Source organism: Urocitellus parryii, chromosome 5, assembly GCF_045843805.1.
Source record: "Urocitellus parryii isolate mUroPar1 chromosome 5, mUroPar1.hap1, whole genome shotgun sequence".
Classification (NCBI taxonomy): domain Eukaryota; kingdom Metazoa; phylum Chordata; class Mammalia; order Rodentia; family Sciuridae; genus Urocitellus; species Urocitellus parryii.
In genome coordinates this window covers 16,601,341-16,624,914 of record NC_135535.1, presented here as the reverse complement: position 1 = coordinate 16,624,914, position 23,574 = coordinate 16,601,341, and the positions used below count along the sequence as shown (strand labels likewise).

Below are 23,574 nucleotides of genomic sequence, written 5' to 3'. Positions count from 1 at the left end.
TCATTTTTTTCAATCTTGGCATGAAGTCACCTACTTAATTAGCCTACTTTGATCACTCTATTTAAAATTGTACCCCTGATCCAGGCCCTGCCCCTTTCTCTGCTTTATTTTTTTCTCACAGGATGTATTCTCTAACATCTCTGAGTTATTTTGAGATTTTAGTAATTGATTTCTTGATTATGTAACTCTAGAATATAAGCTTCACAGAGGAAGGGATTTGCATCTGTTTTGTTCTCAGTACTATATAGAATGCCTCACCTGTATAGGCACTCAGGAAATATTTGTTGAGTAAGTAAATTATATCTATGATATCTGTCTTTTGAATGGCTGCTGTAAGGAAAAATTTTATTCCGACCAACATGATAAAAATCAAACTCAATTTCTTTCCTGTGCTTAGTAACCCTAATATTTTCCTTTGTTAGAGATGTACAGTCTTACTACGTCTTTGTGAGCTCATGGATGATGAAAATGGAATCTATTTTATCTAAAGAGCAGAGAATGGATAAATTTGCCGAAGACCTCACCAATAGATGTAATATTTTTATACAGGTAGTTACGTCTTCTTTTTTGGAATATTTTTTGGGGTAATTTCTTTGTTAATTTAATTTATAGAAGTTACAATTAGAAAATACTGGGAAAGGATAAGGGTATGTTTTTGTGTTAAAAATTCTTTTGGTTATTTTTGGATAAATGTGCCTTATTAATTTGGATTTCCTAACCCAAAGCTCTGCGTTCCCTTTAAAGCATGACTTTTTAAAATTGCATCTCATAAATTTTAATGTTGTATTTTCATTATCAGTTTAAAATATTTTAAAATTTTAATTGTGACTTAAATCTGTGGGTTTTTAAATGATGTTTCTTAATTTACAAGTTAATTTCTTAGTTATCTTTTTATTACTGATTTGAAGCAATATTCAAATTATTTGTTTCGAAATTTATAAAGTCCTAGCCTTGGCTCAGCATTCGTAAACATTTTATGTGTATTTGGAAAGAATGTAAAATTTACATTTGTCAGTTGCAGTGTTGTGTATATGACAAGAGACTTACTTTTATAAATGATTGTTTCTGTGTATTCTATTTGTTATTGAGAGAGCTGGGTCAGAATCTCCTACTATTGTGCATTTGTCTATTTAGTTTTGTAGTTCTGTCAATTTTTGTTTCATATGATTTGAGATTATGTAGATTATGTATTAAGTTTAGAATTGTTATATCTTGTAGAACTGGACTTTTTATCATTACGAAATGTGTGTTTGTGGGCTGGGGATGTAGCTCAGTGGTAGGGCATGTGCTTAGCATGAGTGAGGCTCTGGGTTAGATCCCTAGCACCCCTGCCCCTTGAAAAAAATACTTGTTTATCTTTAGTAATGCTTTTTGTCTTAGGTCTCTTTTGTGTGATATTAGCATAGCTGTACCAGTTTTCTGTTAGTTAATATCTGCATGGTATCTTTCTTGATATTTATACTTAGAGCCTTTTGGCTCCCTATGTGTGTCTCCTGTAAGTAACATTTTTTCCCCAATCTGATAATCTTTGTTTTTCATTGAACTTTTTTTTTAAATGTATGTAACTATTGATGTATATGCATTTTTAAAAAATATTTTTAGTTGTAGATGGAAGAGAATACCTTTATTTTTATTTATTTATTTTTATGTGGTGCTGAGGATTGAATCCAGTGCTTTACACATGCCATGCAAGTGCTCTACCACTGAGCTGCAGCCCCAGCCCTTGATGTATATTTTTTTAAAACTATCACTTAACTAGTTGCTTTCTATTTGTCTACTTTTGTTCTGTATTCCTTTTCCTTCCTTGTGGATTATTTTTATCATTTTATTTCTCATTTCTCTAATAGGTTGTTGTTCTGTATTTTACTGTTCTTTTTGAGATTACTCTGGAGATTTAAAGATGCATTGTTTTCTCACTCAGCTCTCATATAACTTAGTAGTTTTACCACTTTCCAGATAATGTAATGGTTTTAAACCACTTTAATTCTGTTTATTTCCCTCTCACCTTTTGTGTTGTTATTGGTAACTTTGATTCTTTGTATATTTTAAATATAAGCATTATTTTTGCTTATATTTTGTTATTTTTATAGTCAGTGTTCATCTAGATTCACACTGCCCTATACTTTCTATTTCTTTTCATCCTTGTGTGGAATACCTGCTAGTAATTCATTTAATATGCATTTTTTTGATGAATTGGCATAGTTTTGGGTCTGCTTATTTCTTCGTTTCAATAGTTTTGCTGTGTTAGATTCGGTTGGCTGGGTTTTTTCATCTAGGTTTAAAGATGTCATTGTTTTCTGGCTTGCTTTGTTTTTGTTAAAGTTAGCTGCTGATTTTAAATCTTTTTTTTTTTTAAGACATCTTTGTTTAATTACCTGTAAGATTTAAGTTTTGGATTTTGGCAGTATTACTGTGATGCTCCTAAGTGTTTGTGTACGTGCTGTTTGGAATTTGTAGTTTCTTGAATTTGTGGGAAATTCTCAGTCATGCCTCAGTACTGTTTCTGTTCTTTTCTTTTTCTATTCTTATTCTCTATATCTAGTCTGCTGTTTAGGATAGATTGGGAACCCAGTCTACCAAAATCAGTCCAGGACAGTTGGCAGCCTAGATATATCAATCCAGTCATGGATTGAGATGATTTGAAGGACTTCAAACTTCTGATGGCTAGTTTTGTTCCAGTTCACCCTTAATTGGGGGGAGGGGGCAAGTAATCCATCTTTTCAGGGTCCCCAAACAGAGCCTGCATGGTTTCTCAGAACTTTCTCCCCTCCTTGATGGGCTGTGAACTCCTGTTTTTTATCCTCTTCCCTGGAGACATTGTTGAAAGATGTACTTGGCTTTTGTCTTTAACAGAATCCTCTAAGGTAGATACTAAGAGAAGGCAACCCGAAATACTGGCTCCCTTCTCTGGGTTTCTGTCTTCTCTTAGATCTTGGCCTTACTTTTTTTCTAGCTCTTTCATTCCTTCCGAGAGATTTCAGAACTGTTTTGCTCACCTTTTCTAGTTCTCAATGGGAAAGGTGGTTCATATTATTCATTCTGTCATTAACAGTGAGGTCCCAGACTCCCCTGTCCCCATTTAGATTTTAAAGTACATCCTTCATGTGTAGCCAGTTCACAGATTAGTGATGAAGCAGGTGGAATGGGCCCAGGTGTTCTGTACTTCAAGCCCCCAATTGAGGGGAAAAAAAAAAAGGAATCCTTTTTTCTGCCTGCCATAGTGTGGCAGCAGAATGGAGTCTGTCTCTTCCCTAGCAGGTAAGATAATGATGAGTAGATACCTACTTCCCTATTCTTCTGTTTCTGTTTTGTAACTTTTTCTGGCATGGCACTAGGGCAGGGTTGATGTGATGGTCTGTAGCTGACAAGGTAAGACTTGCAGCTCCTTCTTGAAGTACGTCCCATGCTTTGGTCTTACTGCTACTTTTCTTTCTCTTTCATTTCCTCATTCTCTTACTTAAGCATGTCTCTTCACCACAGGTGAGTAGTGGTTCAGAGAAACTCCCACTTCTACTCTGTGTTGAGTATCATTCCTTTAGCAGAGCCATGGTTACTTCTGTGAGAGAACTTTCTCATGTGTGGTGGGGCAGGAGAAAAAGGTTGACAAACACTGGTTAGATCTTGTCTCACCTTCTTGCCTGTATCCACAATTACATAGTTGGTTCATCTTTGAAATATAAATGTATATTTTGGGGACCTGTAGAAGCCCAGAGAATTGCTATCATTATCTTTGCATTTCTGTGTGTCTCTTTTGGGTTTAAAGGAAAATATATTTGAGCTGGGTGTGGAAGTGCATACTATAATCCCAGCTACTTGGGAGGCTGAGGCAGGAGGATTGCAAGTTCAAGGTCAGCCTCAGCAATTTAGTGAGACCCTGTCTCAAAGTAAAAAATAAAAAGGGCTGGGGATGTGGCTTATAGACTAAGTGCCCTGGGCTCAATCTCTGGTACAAAGAAAAAAAAAATTGAGAGTTAACGTCCCTTTTTCCTATTTTCTTATTTATTCTTTCCCTGCATTTAATAGTGTCAAAAATGTTCTTAAACCTGTGCTTCCTTCATGGATTGAAGGGGAGGAGGCAATCTGTTCTCAGTGAGCTAAAAGGAGAAAAGGCCTGATTAGCAGAGACAGGATATCAGATGGACTGTGTGGACTGGTCTAGGAAAAAAGGAAAGGTGGAAGTGGCTTGGAACTAAGAGATTTCCTTGTGTGTCTGCTTTGGTCAGAAAGCAGCTCTCTTCTTTTTTAATTCCTAGCTCTTTAGAGTCCTCAGTTCTTGCCCTAAGTGGCAACAGATAGGAGTCTGTTCTCTTCCTTGGCAGGTAAGATGAGGAAGAGTAGAAACCTCCCTGACATCCAAACCATTTCTCTGAAGTTTTTTTTTTAAATGGAAATATTTAAAAACTGATTATATACTATAATTTCAATGGTACTAATCTTCTGGTTTTTGTAGTAGTCTAAACTTTAAGGGCTGCTTTAAGCTTAAATTGTCCCTGAAAGCAAGATTATTTCAAAATTTTAAGACTGGCTTTAAAAGGAACTTGAAAACACTAATTATTGGCAAGTTGGGGACTAACTACTATTAACATAGAGAATTAAGTCTTGAAGAAAGGAAAGCTTTTCTTATGATTATACTCAGTGTTTTATTTTCTTTCACAGGGCTTCTTATATGCATATAGTATTAGTACTATTATTAAAACCACGATGAATCTCTACATGTCCATGCAAAAGCCAATGACCAAAACCTCAGTTAAGGCATTATGCAGGCTTGTTGAACTTCTGAAGGTAGGTCTTGGGTTATGTTACCTTGCCATCATGTTTCTCAAATGATCCAGCCTTAAATTAGAATGATCTTGTTTGTAACATTTGACTTTTTGTTTACATGAGAACAAAAACTTGTGAAAAAGTGTACTTGCCTCTCAAACGAAATTTCTAAATGTTGCAAATGTTCATTACAGATGCTTCTTGACTTATGATGGAGTTATGTACTGTTAACCTCATAACTTAGTGTAGTCCGCCTTAATATACCCAGGATGCTTACATTAGCCTGCAGATGGGCAAAATCATCTAATTCAAAGCCTATTTTATAATAAAGTGCTGAATTCATCTCATGTGATTTATTGAATAGTATACTGAAAGGGAAAAACAGAACATAGGCTTTTTTACCATTATAAAGTAGAAAAATTGAAGGTTGAAGACTGCTTATATAGTTAAACTTTATTGAAGGTTAAGGTAGTGAGAAAGGAAATAGTAAGATTTTAGTATTATTAGTTCAGTTTTATTTATGGAAATTTAAAAAGTGGTTTTTAAAAATTTAAAAGCATGTTAAATGAGGTTAAAAAAACACAACATCCATTATGTTATTTTTTTATTTTTATAGCCATTATTTTATAATGCTCACATGCATATGAGATTAGTTAATAGGAAGATTTTTTGATATTTAGAAAAAGTGCTTATAATCTTGTGATTTGAACAGTAGGCTACTTACAGAGGTGGTCATATGAATTCAAAATTATAGTACTTGTGGAAATATAAAATGTTCTTAGCATAGAGTGTAAATAAAAAATAAAACTTTCAAGCAGGAGAGCCCAATTTATCTTATATAAAAATTTAAATTAAGATTTACTGGTAAATATCTGCTAACAATGGACATTAGATTTGTTTAGGAAATATTTTCTTTTTTTTGATATTGTGCCTTTGGATTTTCAGGGTTTTTTTTTTTAAAGAAATATTGGGGTTTTTTTAAAGGAAATATAAATATGGACGTGAGTATATATAATATTTCAGTACAGTTTTAAAAGAACAAATATATCCCACTGAAGAAATAGAGTGTTACCAGTGATTTCAAAGCCTCCTGTGTGTCCTTCTGGATTGGATCTCAACCAGGCCCCTCAGAGGAAATCAGTGTTCTGAAATTTTACGCTTACTTCCTTGTTTATCCTTTTAGCTGAATCCATGAACCACTCACAGTTACATTTGGCTGTAGAGTTTATGTTGATGGAGTAATACTTTATATATATTCCTTTTGTCTTTTTTACTCATCATTTTGTATTGGAATATGTTGGGATTAGTAGCTGTATTATGTTGCTTTCCATTGCTGGTGGCTTGCTTGAGGATGGAATTGAGAGAGGTTTCCAGTTATTGCTATTATAAACAGTGCTGCCATTCTTGTGTTTCTTGGTGTATCCGTGGAAGAGTTTTTCTAATGTAATATATACCTATAGGTGCGTTGCTGGGTTGTAAGCTATGTGTGTATTCAAGTTTTAGAATGAAGACAAATTGTTTTCCCAAATAATTATGTCATTTTATATACCTCCCATATATATTAGACTTCCTCTTATTCTCTAGCTGGCCAGCCCTTGTGTAGGTTGAATAGCATCTGAAATGTTTGGGACCAGACATGTTTAGGATCTCAATTTTTTTGTTTTTGGTTTTTGTTTTTAGAATATTTGCATATGTGCAGTGAGGTATCTTAGGAATGAGATCCAAATCTAAACATAAAATTCACTAAGAGTTTCATATATACCTCATACAAATATCCAGGAGATAACTTCATACAATGTTTTTTTTTTTTTTGCATGCCCATGCTCTGACCATGACTCTTGCACATGAGATCAGGTGTGGAATTTTCCATTTGCCGTGTGATGTTAGTGCCCAAAAAGTTTTGATATTGGATCATTTCAAATTTCTGATTTTTAATTTAGGGATACTTAACCTGTATTATCAGGCTTCAGGTATTTTTGTTTCTTTTATAAATTAGTGGGTATAATTGGCTTTGGTCATGACTTTTTATGTTCAACCCTATTTGTTAGTGATGCTGAATATTTATTCAATGATTTATTAACTGTGTTTCTTTTGAGAAAGATGTGTTCTTGTTTTTGTTCAGTTTTCAATTGGATTGTATGCCTTTAAAAAAAATCATTCTTTTGGAGTCTGTACATATACTGAATACTAATTTCTTGTACTTGGCAGATTCTCTTTTCATACTTTGGCTTATTTTTTAAATTTCTTTAATAATAGCTTTTTTTTTTTGGTGATGGGAAGTTCCGAGATTGAACTCAGGGGCACTCAACCACTGAGCCACTTCCCCAGCCCTATTTTGTATTTTATTTAGAGACAGGGACTCACCAAGTTGCTTAGCATTTTACTGTTGGTTTTGAACTGTGATCTTCCTGCCTTAATCTCCCAAGCTGCTTGGTAATGATGGCTTTTGACAAAGAGAGTTCTTAATTTTAATATAGCGGAATTTTCCAGTCTTTCATAGTGTTATTTTTGTATCTCATTTACAAATTCCTTCTCTTGCCTGAGGTCATAAAGATATTCTTTAATTTTGCTTGAAAGTTTTCAGTTGATCTTAACAAAATTACTTTTGATTTTTAAGGCAATAGAGCATATGTTCTACAGAAGAAGCATGGTTGTGGCTGATTCAGTTGCACATATAACACAGCACCTTCAACACCAGGCTCTTAATTCTATTTCTGTCGCCAAGGTATGCAAATTATTATATATTCAGCATAATTAGGTTACTTTTTTTTTGTCCTGCTGTTTTATATGTTTTCTAGCTTAGCCTATTTATTCCATTCCTTTGAACATAACATCTTGGTCATTTATATCCATGGTGTTTTATGATTTTTATTTAGGATCATTGTTATCTACTCCGAAATTGCTGCATGTAATATACTTCTACTAAAACTGATATTGTATGTACTTTTGAAATTGATGTATCATTTTTTTAAAGAAGTGATTTCTTATTAGTAAGGAAATTCAAGGGTTTTTAGAAGTGATTTCTTGTTAAATTTATATGGAAAATTTAAAGTATGCCCAATTTGCTATTCCCATCAGTGCTAAGACAAAGTTACAGAAGGAAAGTACAAAACATTACATGACAAGCTCAGGGGGAAAGGTGTTATTTATGTTTTCTTAAACTGAATTGTGGAAGAGATAAAGAGAAGTTTTTCTTCTGTAGCTTTGGTCATTATCCCAGGAGCAAAATTAATAGTTTTCTGTTTTGTCTTAAAGAAAAGAGTAATTTCTGACAAAAAATACAGCGAACAGCGTCTTGATGTGCTCTCTGCTTTAGTTTTGGCTGAAAATACTCTAAATGGACCAAGCACAAAGCAACGGCGACTTATCGTTTCTTTAGCACTAAGTGTTGGCACACAAATGGTAAATGTATTGCTATTATTTATGGAATAAATATAAGGTCTGAAATTTCACAGTTTCTTTGTTATTGATCCAAGAAACCTGCCTTTACTTTGACTGTACCTTCTCTGTCTTTTCCCTACTTCCTGATAGAAAACATTCAAAGATGAAGAACTCTTTCCACTTCAAGTAGTCATGAAAAAACTGGATCTTATCAGTGAACTTAGAGAACGGTAAGCAGGACTGGTGAATATAAACTATAATAATACTCAAAAAATAGGGCAATTTGGAGCATTAGTTTTCTTTTTTAGCATAAAGAGGAGTAAAATTCAGATTGAGCATTAGTCCTCTTTAATTTCTTTGGCATGACCAAAGTGAGACTGTGACTAGGGGTCATATTCATTTAGCTTTTCTTCTCCATGAAGCATGCGGCTTCTAGAAAAGCAGTGCACTCAGAGACTTAGGCAGATTCTTGTGCATGTTGTGATTATTATGCTGATTATCACTTACTGGGCTTTCAAAATTGCTGCTTTATTGTAAGGCTTCATCAATTTGTGGGAAACTTAAGAGATCTTTTGACTCTTAGTGTCCTATGATTTTATTTTGAGGTAGAAATTTTAATTACAATGTCAGTAGCCAGTCACATTTTTGCAGCTACTTGTGACTTTATTGTTTACTTTTTGTTGAGTAAACAGTAAGCTTCCTGAAGGGAAAATGAGCCTTACAAATTTTGACTTCCAGCTGAATTATGTTACAGCACAATAATATCTTTAATGCTCATAATATATATTTTTTTAAATTTTGAGCTGAACATATATTTGTAGTTGCATTTAGTTTTCCATCTTTGGAAGAAATATTAAACCTTCATTATAAGATTTAATGATCATTTTGTTGCTTTATAAGGTGTGAAATAGTCATTTGGTGACAGAGACTATGGATAGGTTATGTGTGACTGGACTTTTTTGCATTACAGTTTTTTAAGTTTTACTTTTCAACTTGGAAACAGGTAAAATGGTGCATGTTATGCAATAGTCATATTAAATAATATTGAAAATAAATTTATTTTAAACTCTTCTTTAAAAGTCACCCGTTATAGTTTGATAATTTTTTTCTTCTATTTTTTTGAGAATCTAATTCTGCATATATGCAAAATTCTGTCAGTGTCAGGTATTGGAGAATTTTATTAAAATCTTAGCTCAATTTGAAAAATAATTTTTTTGTGATTTTTCTGAACTAACGTTAGGTGAAGTGATGTAGGGAATGTAAAATGAATGACAGGTCTCTTACCCTAATAGTATATAAAGTCATTCTTTTATGTTGTTTTGGGAAACTTTAGTTTTGATACCACTAATTACTATAATACTTATATTGTAGAGTTCAAATACAGTGTGACTGTTGTTTTTTATACTGGCATCGAGCAGTCTTCCCAATTTATTTAGATGATGTGTATGAAAATGCCGTTGATGCAGCTAGACTACATGTAAGTAAAGAATAATAAAGAATTAACTCATCATATTTTATTCACTTTAAGTTTTAAAATAGGTTATCTGATTTAATAAACTATTTTAAAATTGACCTCTAATACTGTTTTGAACAATATTATGAATATCCAATAAATGTTTCTGTGGTTTAATTTTATGTTAATATGAAGGAAGTTAATTTTAATATATTTAACTTCTCACTTATTCCTGATCATTCTCATTTCACTTGATTTTAATTGTTATTAGTAGTCTGACATTACTCATCAGCAAACTACATGTTATTCATCATTTTTGTTTATGGAAATAAAGCAGTTTCAGTGTACAAGGTAGGAAAGGATGTCAATATAAAATTTTATGTATTTAGTTAAATTACATACTTTATTTAGGAAAGTAAGATAGTTGTAGAAAAATCATATTTCCTTCAGATCAAGGTTTTATCTTTCTTGATTCAGATAAATAGCCTTTGTAATATTGTTTATAGCTCATGTTTTTTTTCTAAATTCATACTTTAAAATTTGTTTTCGTTAGTACATGTTCAGTGCTTTACGAGACTGTGTGCCGGCTATGATGCATGCAAGGCATTTAGAGTCCTATGAGATTCTCCTGGATTGCTATGACAAGGAAATTATGGAAATTTTAAATGAGGTAAGACCATATTTGAGATTGAAAAGGATTAAATAATGTTTTGGAATGCAGTGTTTGAAAAAAAGTTTTGAATTGAAACAGACTTCCATTGAGTCAAAAATTACTCTTTATAAATCATTGTATAGAGCAAAGGAACTATTTTTAGTTATAATATCACTATTATGCTAAATAGTCTGTAATTCATAATCATTTTAGAAATCAGACTAGGAATTTGGAAATTTTTAATTTAGCAAACAGTGTGTTCGAATTTAAATTTGTATTAATTAGAAGAATGTATACATAAAATGTGTTTGAATGTTGAATGCTGCTGATAGTACAGTTAAGGCAATTTTACTATTAATATTTTATTGAATTTCATATGAAGAGTATCTTAGAGGAGAGAATTATTTAAAAGACTTGCATAACAATTTGACTGCAATATATAGTGTTTCCTGTTTTAGTGTTTATAATAAACACTGATACCTTTAAAATCAAATTTCCATCTAGTGATGTTTTATTTGGAGGGAAGAACTAAAAATGAGTCAACTTTACAGTGTAAACCTATGTGGGTTTGATGAAATTAGGAAAATTTTATGTAATTTTTTGTATTAAAAAATATTCTTTCTTTTTCCCTCCTTCCCTTTTTTTCTTCCTTCCTCTCCATGTCTTCCTTCCTCATCTTTTTCTCCCTCCCTCCCTCCCTCCTTCCCTCCTTTCCTTTTTTCTTCCTTCAAACCCAGGGCCTTGCATATACTAGGCAGGCAGGTGTCTCCTACTGATCTATATCCCCAACCCATAAATATTTTTATTTAGAAAATGAAATATTCCAGTATTTAGAACTCTGTGGTAGATCAGAAAGATTTCTTTTCTTTCCTCACTTGCATATTTGTGGGGTTTTTCCTCCTTTGTTGCTGTTCCCATAAATTTTATGCTTATATTACATATTCATGTTCCTTATTGTGAAGCTATTGCTTTTTTGGTTTTCTTTTTAGCTAAATTTAAAATATTAATGAAAATAAAGGTTTGACAATTAGATAATTTCTCCCTGGCCCTCTCCCTCTAAAATTATTGGTATAAAATGAGCAAAATAATTTTCATTTTCCAATTAAAAAAAATTATCATGATGTACTTAGAATCCTAAACAGAACTAGTTTGATAATTTTTTTCTTCAATGCACTGATTATAAACTCTCAAAACATAGTCATATAGAGAAACAATACAATTGGGATATCATTTTGAAAAATTAAACTATCAATTCATCTCTGAACAGCATTTATTGGACAAATTGTGCAAAGAAATAGAGAAGGATCTGAGACTTTCTGTGCATACTCATTTAAAGCTGGATGACCGAAACCCTTTCAAAGTTGGCATGAAAGACCTGGCTCTTTTTTTCTCTCTAAATCCAATTAGGTTTTTCAATCGCTTCATTGACATTCGAGGTGAGTTTTTTTTCCTTCTTAATTCATATCCTATATCTCTTTAATAAACTATGAAAGAAGAAATAAAACCTTGAGGGTATTATTTTTGGTATGTGCTAATTTATTCTGTAACTCCTTTGTGTTTATTTCCTAGCACCTTATCTTAAAGGAAGAAATATAATATTCAAAGACAAGTATTGTTTTTTTCCTTTCTAGTTCCTTTTCTGCTGTTTTTTATGATTCAAAAATTGTTTGGAATTTGTTTTTTCTGGTAGCTTATGTAACTCACTACCTAGACAAGACTTTCTACAATCTCACAACAGTAGCCCTTCACGATTGGGCCACGTACAGTGAAATGAGAAATTTAGCTACTCAACGTTATGGATTGGTTATGACAGAGGCACATCTTCCTAGTCAGACTTTGGAACAGGTGTGTATAATGTACTCCTAACATAATCTGACTGTAATATAACAATATTTCTTTAGGAAGTCTTTTCTTTTTACTTTTTACTACGTGTGACTGTAATATAACAATATTTCTTTAGGAAGTCTTTTCTTTTTACTTTTTACTACGTGTTTTTTTTTTTTTAAAAGAAAATATTTTCTATATAAAACCTCATACGTGAGAAGAGTGAGAAATTAGATGCCACTCTTTGACTTTATGAAAGAATTACTAGCGGCTTCCTGGGTGCACCCAGATTTCTGTTGAGTGTTGGTGATGTATATAAATTTCACAAACATACTAGGTGACTTCAGCAGAATTGCAAATAGTTTACTCAGGTTCATATTTAAGGATTTTAAACTTAGGCATTAGTGTCTTAGGAAAGTGGTTAATTTTATAGAATTACGAATGTATTTGCTCTTAAAATGAGTCCAAAGCAGCATTTGGTGTAGAGTAAAAAGGTGTGAACAAATTTTTAGATTAGAACACAATAAAAAACTATAACTGAAACTAGAGGTATTGTAATGCTACTTTAAGCCATAATTAGAAAAGCATAGAAAAATGTAGATGGTATACCATTGGGTGTATGGAGTAATACTGTGTCTGAAGAATGAAGGAATCTCAGTAGAGAACTTGTTCATTAAAAGGTGTCTAATTTGGAGTTAGGCTTTCTTAAATCCCAGGGTTCTGGCTCTTCGTGACTTGTGACCCTAGAGAACTTCCTTAGTTTCATTTTCTTCACCTGTGGAATTTAGAATAATCCTTTGTTAAAGAACCTTGCATAGTAGCTGAAACAGAGTATGCATTTTACAAACATAGTATATCCTGTGAATACCATTTAGAATCTGTTCATTAGTTTATATAAAAAAAAATGTGAGTAATATCCTTGGAAAGACAAATAGGTATTTTCAAGGATGGTGGGGAAATGATGGTGGGTCATCATCTTTGATTATTTGAACTTCTGTTCACATAGAAGAGGTAAAATCATAATCAAGGCTTTCTCAAAGAGGTAGTTCTGATTATATATGTCAGAAGGCTCTTATACCTTTGGTCATACTTTTTATGTAGTTTCTTAAAATAGTTTCAAAATATTGGGAAGCTTAATATAATCAGTGTCACTGTATTGATATAATTTTGATTATTTAAATTTATAATTATAGAACTTATGTGGATTATGTTGTAGGGCCTTGATGTTTTGGAAATCATGAGAAACATTCATATATTTGTGTCTCGATACCTCTATAATCTCAACAATCAGGTAAGTAGGTTTAAGAATTTTTTTTTTTTTAAATGTGAGTGGTTATTTAAGTGGAAGACAAGGCACAAGGAATTGATTCTCAAGGCCAAAAATTAGTAAAATATTCAAAACAAAATGAATGTTTAGAGATCTTGTTTATTGCTTTGATGCTACTTGGTTGTACTATCTTCTTGAATGGCTTCCCAGTTAAATTAATGAAACCAATTCTAAAATTTTCTTTGGATAACTGATTAAATTTGTTTCATTGTAGATTTTTATTGAACGAACAAGCAATAACAAACATTTGAATACTATTAATATTCGGCATATTGCTAATTCAATTCGAACACATGGCACAGGAATCATGAATACCACAGTAAGTGCACTTTTGGTGGGGGACTGGGGTGGGTTGGTAGGTACTTAGACCCCTGCTTAATTTAATAGGTTGGAAGATAATTTTCTTATAGAATATTCTGGCAAATACGTATTACTACTTGTTGATATTATAGCTGAATTTCCATTTTTTTTTGTGGTAGTATAATTAAAAATATTTGGCACTAAATTGTATTCGATGTGATAGGAGTTTTGCTTATAAAAGGCTCCTTAACAGACATCACAGCATCATCATTATAAATAGCACTGTAGTTTTGAGGACGTCCATATGTATGTTGATTCTGATATTCTCTGGAAGTTAATTAAAAAATTAATCACTGATAGTAGTTTAAGGTCATTTATATCCTTTACGTGGAGGGGCTACTAATTATTTAATATCCATATAATTGTGAATTTACTAAAAATATTTTACTCTTAGAAATGGACATTCATTCACTTGAGGAAATCTTTTAAATGTGCGTGCTGTTTTTCCCTTTCTAAAGAAAGAGATCTTTGAATTTACCTCACTTTTAGCATAATTTCTCCTGAAGAGGAAAAAATTGTGAATGCTTAAGTAGTAAAATATTAAATATCTTTGGAGTGAGGGAATAGGAAGAAGATTGGAAAGTTACGTTGGGATCATTTTAGTATATAGTAGGGAATGCTTTGAAGTTTTAGAGCCGATGAGTGTGATTGAGGCTCTGTTTTAATGGTTACTAGTATAGAAATGAGATCTGTATAGTCAGAGTTTTAAATTTAAAATAAGGAATCATCCATGTAGAAATCATGTCTGAAACCTTTCATGATAAATGAACTTTTGAGGATAAACTCTTCCTTACCTTCTATCATCTACCACAGGCTCATTCATGTAACAAGTATTACCAGTGTATTTTATGTGCCTCTGGCACTAGGGTGAGAAAAACAGACGTTTCCTAGTAGAGAAATATTGAAAATCAGTTAATCTTACTAATGAATGTAGGTTACTGATGTGTGATGATAAAGTGAGCAGAGGAAAGTGAGCATCAGAGTGGCAGAGTTACTATGAAGAGTAGAAGGACAAAGAAAAGACCACAAAGGAGATTAAAAGCAAAGAAACAGACACAGAGCAGGGAGAGTACAAAGTTTAAGCCACAATGTAAGTTTAGAGGAAGGACCCATTTCTATAACTGGGTAAATGAAGATTCAGTAAAAAGGGCTTAAATTTGTCCAAACCATTTGTTGTATCTGAGAGTCATGGGAATGGAAATGAGTATGGGGCTTCCATTTTGTAGGTTAGAATTAATGTTATGTTATTTTAGTTCAATCCCAGCTCAACTTTCACTTTGTCAGAAGATTCTGAATCTACTTCAGGCCTTTTGTTATTCATTCTCAAAGCACTCATACTTCTCATTTTTAGAAATTATTGCAGTTGAAATATAACAACTTATTGAACAGAACTTGTTTAAAACATCTGTCACTCCTGCTAGAATATAACCTCATGAGGACAAGGACTGCATCTAGCATGAGAATAGCATATTGCTTTGTGTATAAAAGGCATTAAAAATGCTTATAGATAATTAAATGTTTAATATCGTCCTTGAGGAATCTTCAAGGAGCATCATGTTTCTTACTTCAGTTTCATTCTAGCTGAGCATATTAGTAATAAGTAATCTTAATGATGGATCAACATAGGAACTTCTTACTGGTGTATGACTTAAAAGCTAGGGGCTTCAGTCTGGTTTTGTGTTTCCCATTACTGCTTTTAATCCTGTCATGAGAATATTGTACACTTTTTTCTCCTTTTTTTAGTAAAAATATAAGAAGCCTGTAGAAAGTTCTATAAACTTAGGCAAAAAAAAGCTTCATTATTTAAATATTTCAGGTCCACAATAAGTTGAATTTTAAAATAGTACTTTTTAGATCATTGTTATTTGATAATATTGACCTAAAATTAATTTTTTAATTTAACTTTTTTCTAATTTTAATTTTATAGGTTAATTTCACTTACCAATTTTTGAAAAAGAAGTTCTATATATTTAGCCAGTTTATGTATGATGAACATATCAAGTCCAGATTGATTAAAGATATTCGGTTTTTTAGGGAAATCAAGGACCAAAATGATCATAAGGTACGCTACATATTTGCTCTTAGGTACTTTGATTCAGCTGTGTGCCGTATATGGCTAATGTTTATGCTACAATACACTATTTAGATCTCTGTGGGGTTTTTCTTTCTTTATTAATTTTTCACATGTTATCTACATCTGACCTCCAAGTTTCTTTGTCTTTTCCCTTATAATTTTCTAATCTTTGCATTCTCTGTGTGCTTAAGCATAAGGAAAAATAAAATAATCAATGTAGCCAGGTTTACTTTTGTAAAATTTTAAAATAATATAAAAACATAATTTTGAAACATTTAAGCCATGTAAAGTGTATATACTATCCTCCCTCATTTTCTTCCCCTCAATTCCATTTTCTGGAGACAGTGGCTGTTAGCAGTGCTGTGTTATACCCTTCACAATATCTTCACAGTAGACACATATAATTACACACGTTTATACATCTTTCTTTTCTTTTTTTTTTTTTTTTAAGAGAGAGTGAATGAGAGAGAGAATTTTTAAAATATTTTTTAGTTCTCGGTGGACACAACATCTTTGTTTGTATGTGGTGCTGAGGATCGAACTCGGGCCGCACGCATGCCAGGCGATCGCGTTACGGCTTGAGCCACATCCCCAGCCCCACATCTTTCTTTTTTATAGCAAAAATGGAGTGATGTTATACACATTCTTCTGCAGTATACTCATAAAATATCAGTTCCTATAGATCTAATTATTTTTAATAGTTGGTAGTATAGAGATAATAACTTACTTAATTTTATATTGATGAATCTTTTCCCCCTCATTTTTCATTTTTATAAATGGTGCTAAGGGTAGCATCCTAACACATATGTCTCTAAATTTAAAAAGTTGTTTTATTATTGATGGCACATAGTAATTTTAAGCCACCTGATGTGTTTTCATTGGAAAAGAATGTTCATAAATATCAGATACCTATTTAGCCCACAGAAACTTGACACATCTAGAAACAAATGTTTCTAGGATGAATAAGGTTCTTTTTCAATCTGATAAGAGTTTTGAGGTGTTTGGACACTAGTAATTTGTGATGTAAAACTTATTTAGTGGCATACCTTTAATACCAAAAAGGAAAAAAAAAACAAAACTGAATGTTAGTAGTTTTTTTTTTTTCCACACAACTTTTATGTCATTAGACTTGAGTGGTATTTTTTTGAAGGCATGATGAGATACAAAATTAGACAGGAAAGTTTATTGCCGTGATTGATTTAGTAGGCATTTTATGGTTTAGGGGTCTAAAGGTAGTCTTAAAATTATCTCTCTAGTATCCTTTTGATAGAGCAGAAAAATTCAATCGAGGCATCAGAAAACTTGGAATAACACCAGAGGGACAGAGCTATCTTGATCAGTTCAGGCAACTCATCAGCCAAATTGGTAAGTTACTATAAAAGTGTTGGGAAACAAAGTACAAAGCCCAATAATCTCATATATTAAATAGGTCATGCTAATAAACAGCTTATTATGTGAATGTCTCAACTTAGTTTTATTTCACTGGGGTAATTTTCTTAACACAATTACTGTTGCTACAGAAGAAATTGATAGACTGATCACAGATTTAAAATATACTTAATAAATTTCACAAAGATTATATTCATAATTGATAGTCTGCTGGTTAGTAATTACTGGGTACCTACTCTGTTCAAAGCACTGTTTTGGGCTTCTAAGAGATTTTCTCACATTAAATGTAAGAGTATAACGAATTTACGTGAAAAGTTAGTAATTTAAAAAGCTGTATAAAAATTTAAAGATAAAATACTCAATACTATAATTTTTGATGCTGCACCCTTTTATACATGTGCATATAATTTGAACTAACAAGTGGAATTTGTCTTCTGAAATACAGTATATGACATTTAAAAGCAGTTAAAAATAATCATAGCTTAATAAAATCTTATACTTATTTAGGCTTTTCACATATTATCTTTGTTAATGTCCTTACAATAATTCTGAAAGAGAGACTGTAATCACTGTTTTTAAAATGCAGAAAGAGGCCAGGCATGGTGGTGTACACCTGTAATCCCAGCTACTTGGGAGGCAGAGGCAGGGGGATTGCAAGTTTAAAGCCAGCCTCAGCAACTTAGGGAGACCCTAAGCAACTTAGTGAGACTGTGTCTCAAAATAAAAAAAAAGGGCTGGGATATAGCTTAGTGGTTAAGCATCCCTGGGTTAAATCTCTAGAACTAAAAATAAATAAATAGAAAAGGAGAGAAAAGGAGGGAGTGAAAGAAGAAGAGACTTAGAGAAAAAAAAATGGTGTTGCTGAGGCTTAAATCAAGGTTGTTCAGGTGTAAGTCCAGAGGTGTTTTTAAATTCTTCACATTTTATGTTAAATGACACCAGTTACTTAATAATATCTTCTTAGCTATATTTTGAGAAATTTTTGCCTTCTGAGATTCATTTATTCAGTTATCAAACATTTACTAAGCATCAGTTGTGATGAATGTTCTTTTAGGTGCTGGGGATGCAGACAATCTTTGCTCCCAAGGGGCTTTAAATTTACTAGTAGGAAATACGTTACAAGTATTTAGTGCCAGAGTAACGTCACTGAATTGTAGCTTAAGTTTTATAGATTGCTTGGTTTGGATATTAAATGTTTCTCTGATAGTACAAAAATTTTAGCTTTGTAAATTTTTTATCTTAAACCATTTAATATAAGGTGTTGAGTATTGTTTTCTTCAGGGAGTATTGTTTTCTAATATGATATCATTTAATATCATATTAGGTGGCCACTTCTAGAGCAGTATTTCTTGGTTTTTGAGAATCTGGTGAAAATTCTGGATTGATTTTTCCTAGAACTAATATTAGCCTGTATGTACTTATACTTTTGTATATAAGGTACAGGAGTCCAGGTGCTTTAAGTGTGGGTCTAGGGACCTCAGATTAAGAGCTGTCCTTGGAGCAGTATTGCTTAAATTTCATTTTTCACATACTAATATCAGAATTTTGACAGTAAAAAAGATCTCTGCTCTTCTAGAGTTTAACAGATGAGACTGACATAAAAAGAAGTTGTATAATTTGACCTAGATCTTCCAGCTAATGAGTGGCAGAGTCTGAATATGAACCCAAGTAGTCTGGTTTCAGAGCTTTGCTCCTAACCATCTACCTCTCACATTTCAATTAGCCAGACATATGTCTGACAGTTTGGAGGAAAATAGTAAAACTAGATAATTGATTTTCTAATATGTGCTTTAAAAAAAAAAAAAAAACCTCAAAAACCCCACTGGGACAGGCCTTAAGATAGATTCAGTGATACCTGCCTTGTAGGGTTGTTAATGTCAAAACATATGTTACCATAATGGTTAAAAAATGTTAACTGCTGCTTTCCTTTTTATCTGTTCTCTTGTAAATAATTTCAATTCACTTCAATTTTGTATTGAATTCCTACCCTGTGCTAGGACTTGCTGACTCTAGGGATGAAGCAATGAAGAAGTCAAAGGCTGGACTTGCATTGTAGTGGGGTGGAGATATAAACAAAAAGATAATGTCACTGATAAGTGCTGGGTGAGGTTATGTAATGGGATTGGGCATTATGTAATGATATTCAGGGAAAGCTTTTGAAGGTGACATATGATCAGGGACTTAATAAAAAGAGGGCATAAACCTTGTTCATATCTAGGGAAAAAGTATACCTGACAGTTGACAGTCAATTGCAAAACTCCCGAGTCTGCTTGGCATTATGAGGACTTGGCTGGGGGCTGGAATGGAGTTAGTGAAGATCTGATCGGCAAGGTGTGATAGCAGAACAGCAGCCAGGGGCAGGAAAATGCAGGGCTATATTGAAGTTGAACATACAGAGTTTGGGTTTTATTGAGATGGAAAACCATTGTAGAGTTTTCAGAAAAGGCATGATGTGCTCCAACTTAGTTTTTATAAAGTAACTAGCTGTAGCTGGGTGTATTGGTGTGCACTTGTAATTCCAGCAACACAGAAGGTTGATGCAGGAGGATTCCAAGTTCATGGTCAGCTTTAGCAGCTTAGCAAGGTCCTAAACAATTAGTGAGGCCCTGTCTCAGAATAAAAAAGAAAAAGGGCTGGGAATGTGGCTCAGTGGTTAAGCACTTTTGAGTTCAATCCCCAGTACTGCCCCTGCCCCCAACAGTAACTAGCTGCTAGTTAAATGAAAGATTGAAGGATTCGGCAGGGTGCTTATGGTGAAGGTAGGGAAATCAGGAAACCATTGCATATTGTAGTGTTCTAGGCAAGATGTGGCAATTAGGAATAGGATGATAACTGCAAATGTTGTTGAAGAGGGAGGGAGAAAAAGAGGAAACTGGATTTCAGTGTGAAAGCAAATAAACTATTGATATTACAATATAAAACTGTTAGATCATTTTAACATAGCATTTAATGAATTTAGTTTGTTGAAAGTTAGGTTTATTTTAAATATTTAACGTGGATGTATATAACTTAAGTACAGAAATATGTTAACAGTTTTGCTTTTAATGGAACACTGAACAGAAGTAAAATATAGCAGATTATTTTGGTACTTTGGAGTGGAAACCTTGTAATTGACTACTGTATGTAATTATATTCCTGATTATAGAATTTAGAGTTATTTATATAAATATCTGATTTTTTTATGTGGTTTTTAAGGTAATGCTATGGGCTATGTACGAATGATAAGATCTGGTGGTCTTCATTGTAGCAGCAATGCCATTAGGTATGGATGCAAATATCATTTTTGCCTTGTTTGTGCTATTTGAAAATTGTTACTTAAAACTGTTTATTGATTATAGAGAAGGTGTTTATTTGTGTTAATATATTTTGAGATACAATGTAGACAAAATCCATTAATTCTAATGTGAAAGAAAACCATTACTTCTACTAGATTTCTTTGCTTTATACTTTTGAAATCTTTATTTCTCTTGAGGTTGTAGTTGTTTATTTGTCAGTATGAAAAACGAGAGGATCTAAAGAGTATGTGATTTTAAGGATTAAAATGTGATCATGTCTAAAATTTGATTTGGAACTTAAGTGGTAATATTAACAATGTTACTGAAATGTAGATATTCTTCCTAAATGCATAATTGAAAAATTTTGAGTCCCATGGTACCACTTTTATGTCTGTGTCAGTTGCTCTAATAAATTCTTTCCCAAATTCTTATATAGATTTGTGCCTGATCTTGAAGATATTGTAAACTTTGAGGAACTAGTGAAAGAAGAAGGTCTTTCAGAAGAAACATTAAAAGCAGCAAGGTAGTGTAATTTTGGAATAATTAAATTTGGAAGTTTAAAATAGTGTGTTTATATAAAACATTAATGAGAAGACTAGAGGGTAATATGTAATTTATATGCCAGGATCTTTATTATGCAAATTATGTATGGTCTCAGTTTATGAAATAACATTGTTTTTTAGAGACTTACGGCATTCCAGGATCTTTCCAACTTCACTAAAAAGGGATCTTCTGGAACATGCTGTCCAGTATGGAACTCACTAGCCACATATGACTCTAGGCATCTGAAATGTGTTTGGGTCAAACAACTTATCTCAAAGGTTTAGTATAAGAAAAGGATTGTCAGATATCTCATTTGTAAAATTCATTTTACCTATTTCTTCTTACTTTAAAAATATTTCTATTCATTAGCACTGTTCTTGAATGCCAGTCCTTCCTTTCATGTCCTCTAAAGCAGCATAGTAGAGTCCTCTAGGAGAGCAGCCACTACCATACACTGCTGTTGAGCGCTTGAAATATGGCAGATTAGACCAGGGAACTGAATTTTTTTCATTTTACTACTGATAGGGATCTTAGTGGGTAGTGCAGATCTATAGGCTTGAGTCATTAGTGATTTTGTAACATAAAACTTGAGAGAAAAATTAAGAATTTGTTTAGAAAATTGTAGATTTTATTTTTAATATTTATAGCACTTTATTGAATCAGATATGAAGGGGCACTCTGAACAAAGTGGAGACAGTTTGTCAAAAAGAGTAATGGGGAGCTGGGGTTGCAGCTCATTGGTAGAGCGCTTACCTCGCCATGTGTAAGGCACTGGGTTCCATGCCTGGCACCACATAAAAATAAACAAAATAAAGGTATTGTGTCCATCTACAACTTAAAAAAAAAGAGTAATGATAGAAATAGGTCATAAAACATTGAATAAAAAAATCATGAGTTATAGTGATAATAAGAAAGGTTAAAACAGAGTTGTTTTTTTCTTTTAACAAAAGAATGGCAGCTAACATAAAGCAGATGAGAAAATTAAGGGGAAAAAACATCACATTTTGCAATTATAACACTTAAATGTTGGGTGAAAAGTTTTTGGAAACCAGAGAACTCATTTTCAAAAATCATCCCACAAAATTGCTTATTAATCACACAGGGAAAAGCTATCTGCAATGTAGGAGAGATGTCTACAACCTTAATCAAGTGATAAAACAGCACATTGGTAATGGGACAGACTGATATTATATGGCCTCCTGATGTAATGTAATGACAAGCACCTAGTTTATATTCTTCCTAGGAGTGTTTCTCTGAATTTATTAGGAAGAAGCAATGTGAGAAATCCAGAATGTGGGGCGTTTTGTAAAATACCTGGCCTAGACTCTTAAAAAATGTCAGATGTCATGAAAGACCAAAAAGGCAAAGAGGCTGTCTAGATTAGGAGAATAAAGAGACCTGATAACTAAATGTAATGGGGTTGTCCTTAATCATAATCCAGGTAAAGAAAACATTTATCTATAAAGGACATTTGGGGAATGATTAGGGAGATTTGAAAAATGGGTTGTGTATTAGATAATGTTGTATTTTATTCTTGGGTGTACTGATGTGGCTTTTTAGGGAAATGTCTTTATTCTAATAGAGTAAATCTGAAGTATTTATGTGCTAAGTGACATGAGGTCTGCAATTTTGAAATGTTTCTGAAAAATAGGGAAAACTAGCAAATTGTGAAGAAGTATGAATCTAATTAAGGGCATTCAGGGTTCATTATACTGTATTTTAATTTTTTATAGGCTTGATATTTTTAAAAATAAAAATATTAAAATATACCAGAAAATATATGTGTATATTTTAATGAAAACATGACCTGAACACAGAAGCTTTGTTCTGCAGTATCCTACTGGATAGCATAGTGCTTTACTAGATTACAGAAGACAGGTATTAAAGTCATTTGAAGTCATGAAAATGATTAAAATGGTTGTGGCTTGCATACCAAAGAAAGAAAATTGGACCCTTTATCTCCTCTTAAATGTCATCATTTTCTTCAAAATTGGGAACTGTTTAAAAAATACTTTGAAGAAGCCAAAGGAAGTTATAATAGGATATTGGTTTTTAAGATATCTAGGGTAAAGCTGATTGCTAACTGAAAGATCCACATTCGTGCAAGGGAGAGGATGGTTAATAGTAAGTGAAGAAATGTCATGGCAGATGAAATCCAAGAGTTGTGGGGTCATGGTAATGAGTAAATTATCCACATAAACAGTAGAGAACTGGGGAAGGCATCCTAGTCCTAGATACTAAGTTAGGGTAGTGGCTAAAAATTGGTAGATGCTTGCTTTCCAAAAGAGTAGATGAATATACAGATACCACTGATTTATAATGGCTCAACTTACCATTTTATTTTACTTTCAACTTTACTCTTTTTTCAATTTTAGGATGGTGTGAAAATGATAAAGCATTCAGTAGAAATTATACTTTGATTATTTTGATTTATGTTTTTGTGGTGCTGAGATCAAGCTTAGGGCCTGGTGCTTGCTAGTACCTGGTGCTTTCGAGGCAAGTACTTTACCACTAAACTGCATCCCTAGCTCCTGT

The 23,574-nt window shown here is 32.7% G+C and overlaps 1 protein-coding gene across 2 annotated transcripts in view; it reads left to right on the top strand.

Moving 5' to 3' along the window:
* Positions 1 to 23,574, top strand: part of Washc4 (WASH complex subunit 4) — a 59,122-nt gene that overhangs the window by 23,690 nt on the left and 11,858 nt on the right. For both annotated transcript variants that reach the window (XM_077799151.1, XM_077799150.1), the window contains exons 14-28: positions 423 to 549; positions 4,657 to 4,782; positions 7,379 to 7,486; positions 8,017 to 8,163; positions 8,293 to 8,372; positions 9,514 to 9,619; positions 10,149 to 10,265; positions 11,515 to 11,683; positions 11,938 to 12,092; positions 13,288 to 13,362; positions 13,613 to 13,717; positions 15,686 to 15,820; positions 17,089 to 17,197; positions 20,417 to 20,483; positions 20,933 to 21,019. In XM_077799151.1, the coding sequence (XP_077655277.1) occupies positions 423 to 549; positions 4,657 to 4,782; positions 7,379 to 7,486; positions 8,017 to 8,163; positions 8,293 to 8,372; positions 9,514 to 9,619; positions 10,149 to 10,265; positions 11,515 to 11,683; positions 11,938 to 12,092; positions 13,288 to 13,362; positions 13,613 to 13,717; positions 15,686 to 15,820; positions 17,089 to 17,197; positions 20,417 to 20,483; positions 20,933 to 21,019 (1,713 nt within the window). The remainder of the gene's footprint in view (positions 1 to 422; positions 550 to 4,656; positions 4,783 to 7,378; positions 7,487 to 8,016; positions 8,164 to 8,292; positions 8,373 to 9,513; positions 9,620 to 10,148; positions 10,266 to 11,514; positions 11,684 to 11,937; positions 12,093 to 13,287; positions 13,363 to 13,612; positions 13,718 to 15,685; positions 15,821 to 17,088; positions 17,198 to 20,416; positions 20,484 to 20,932; positions 21,020 to 23,574) is intronic.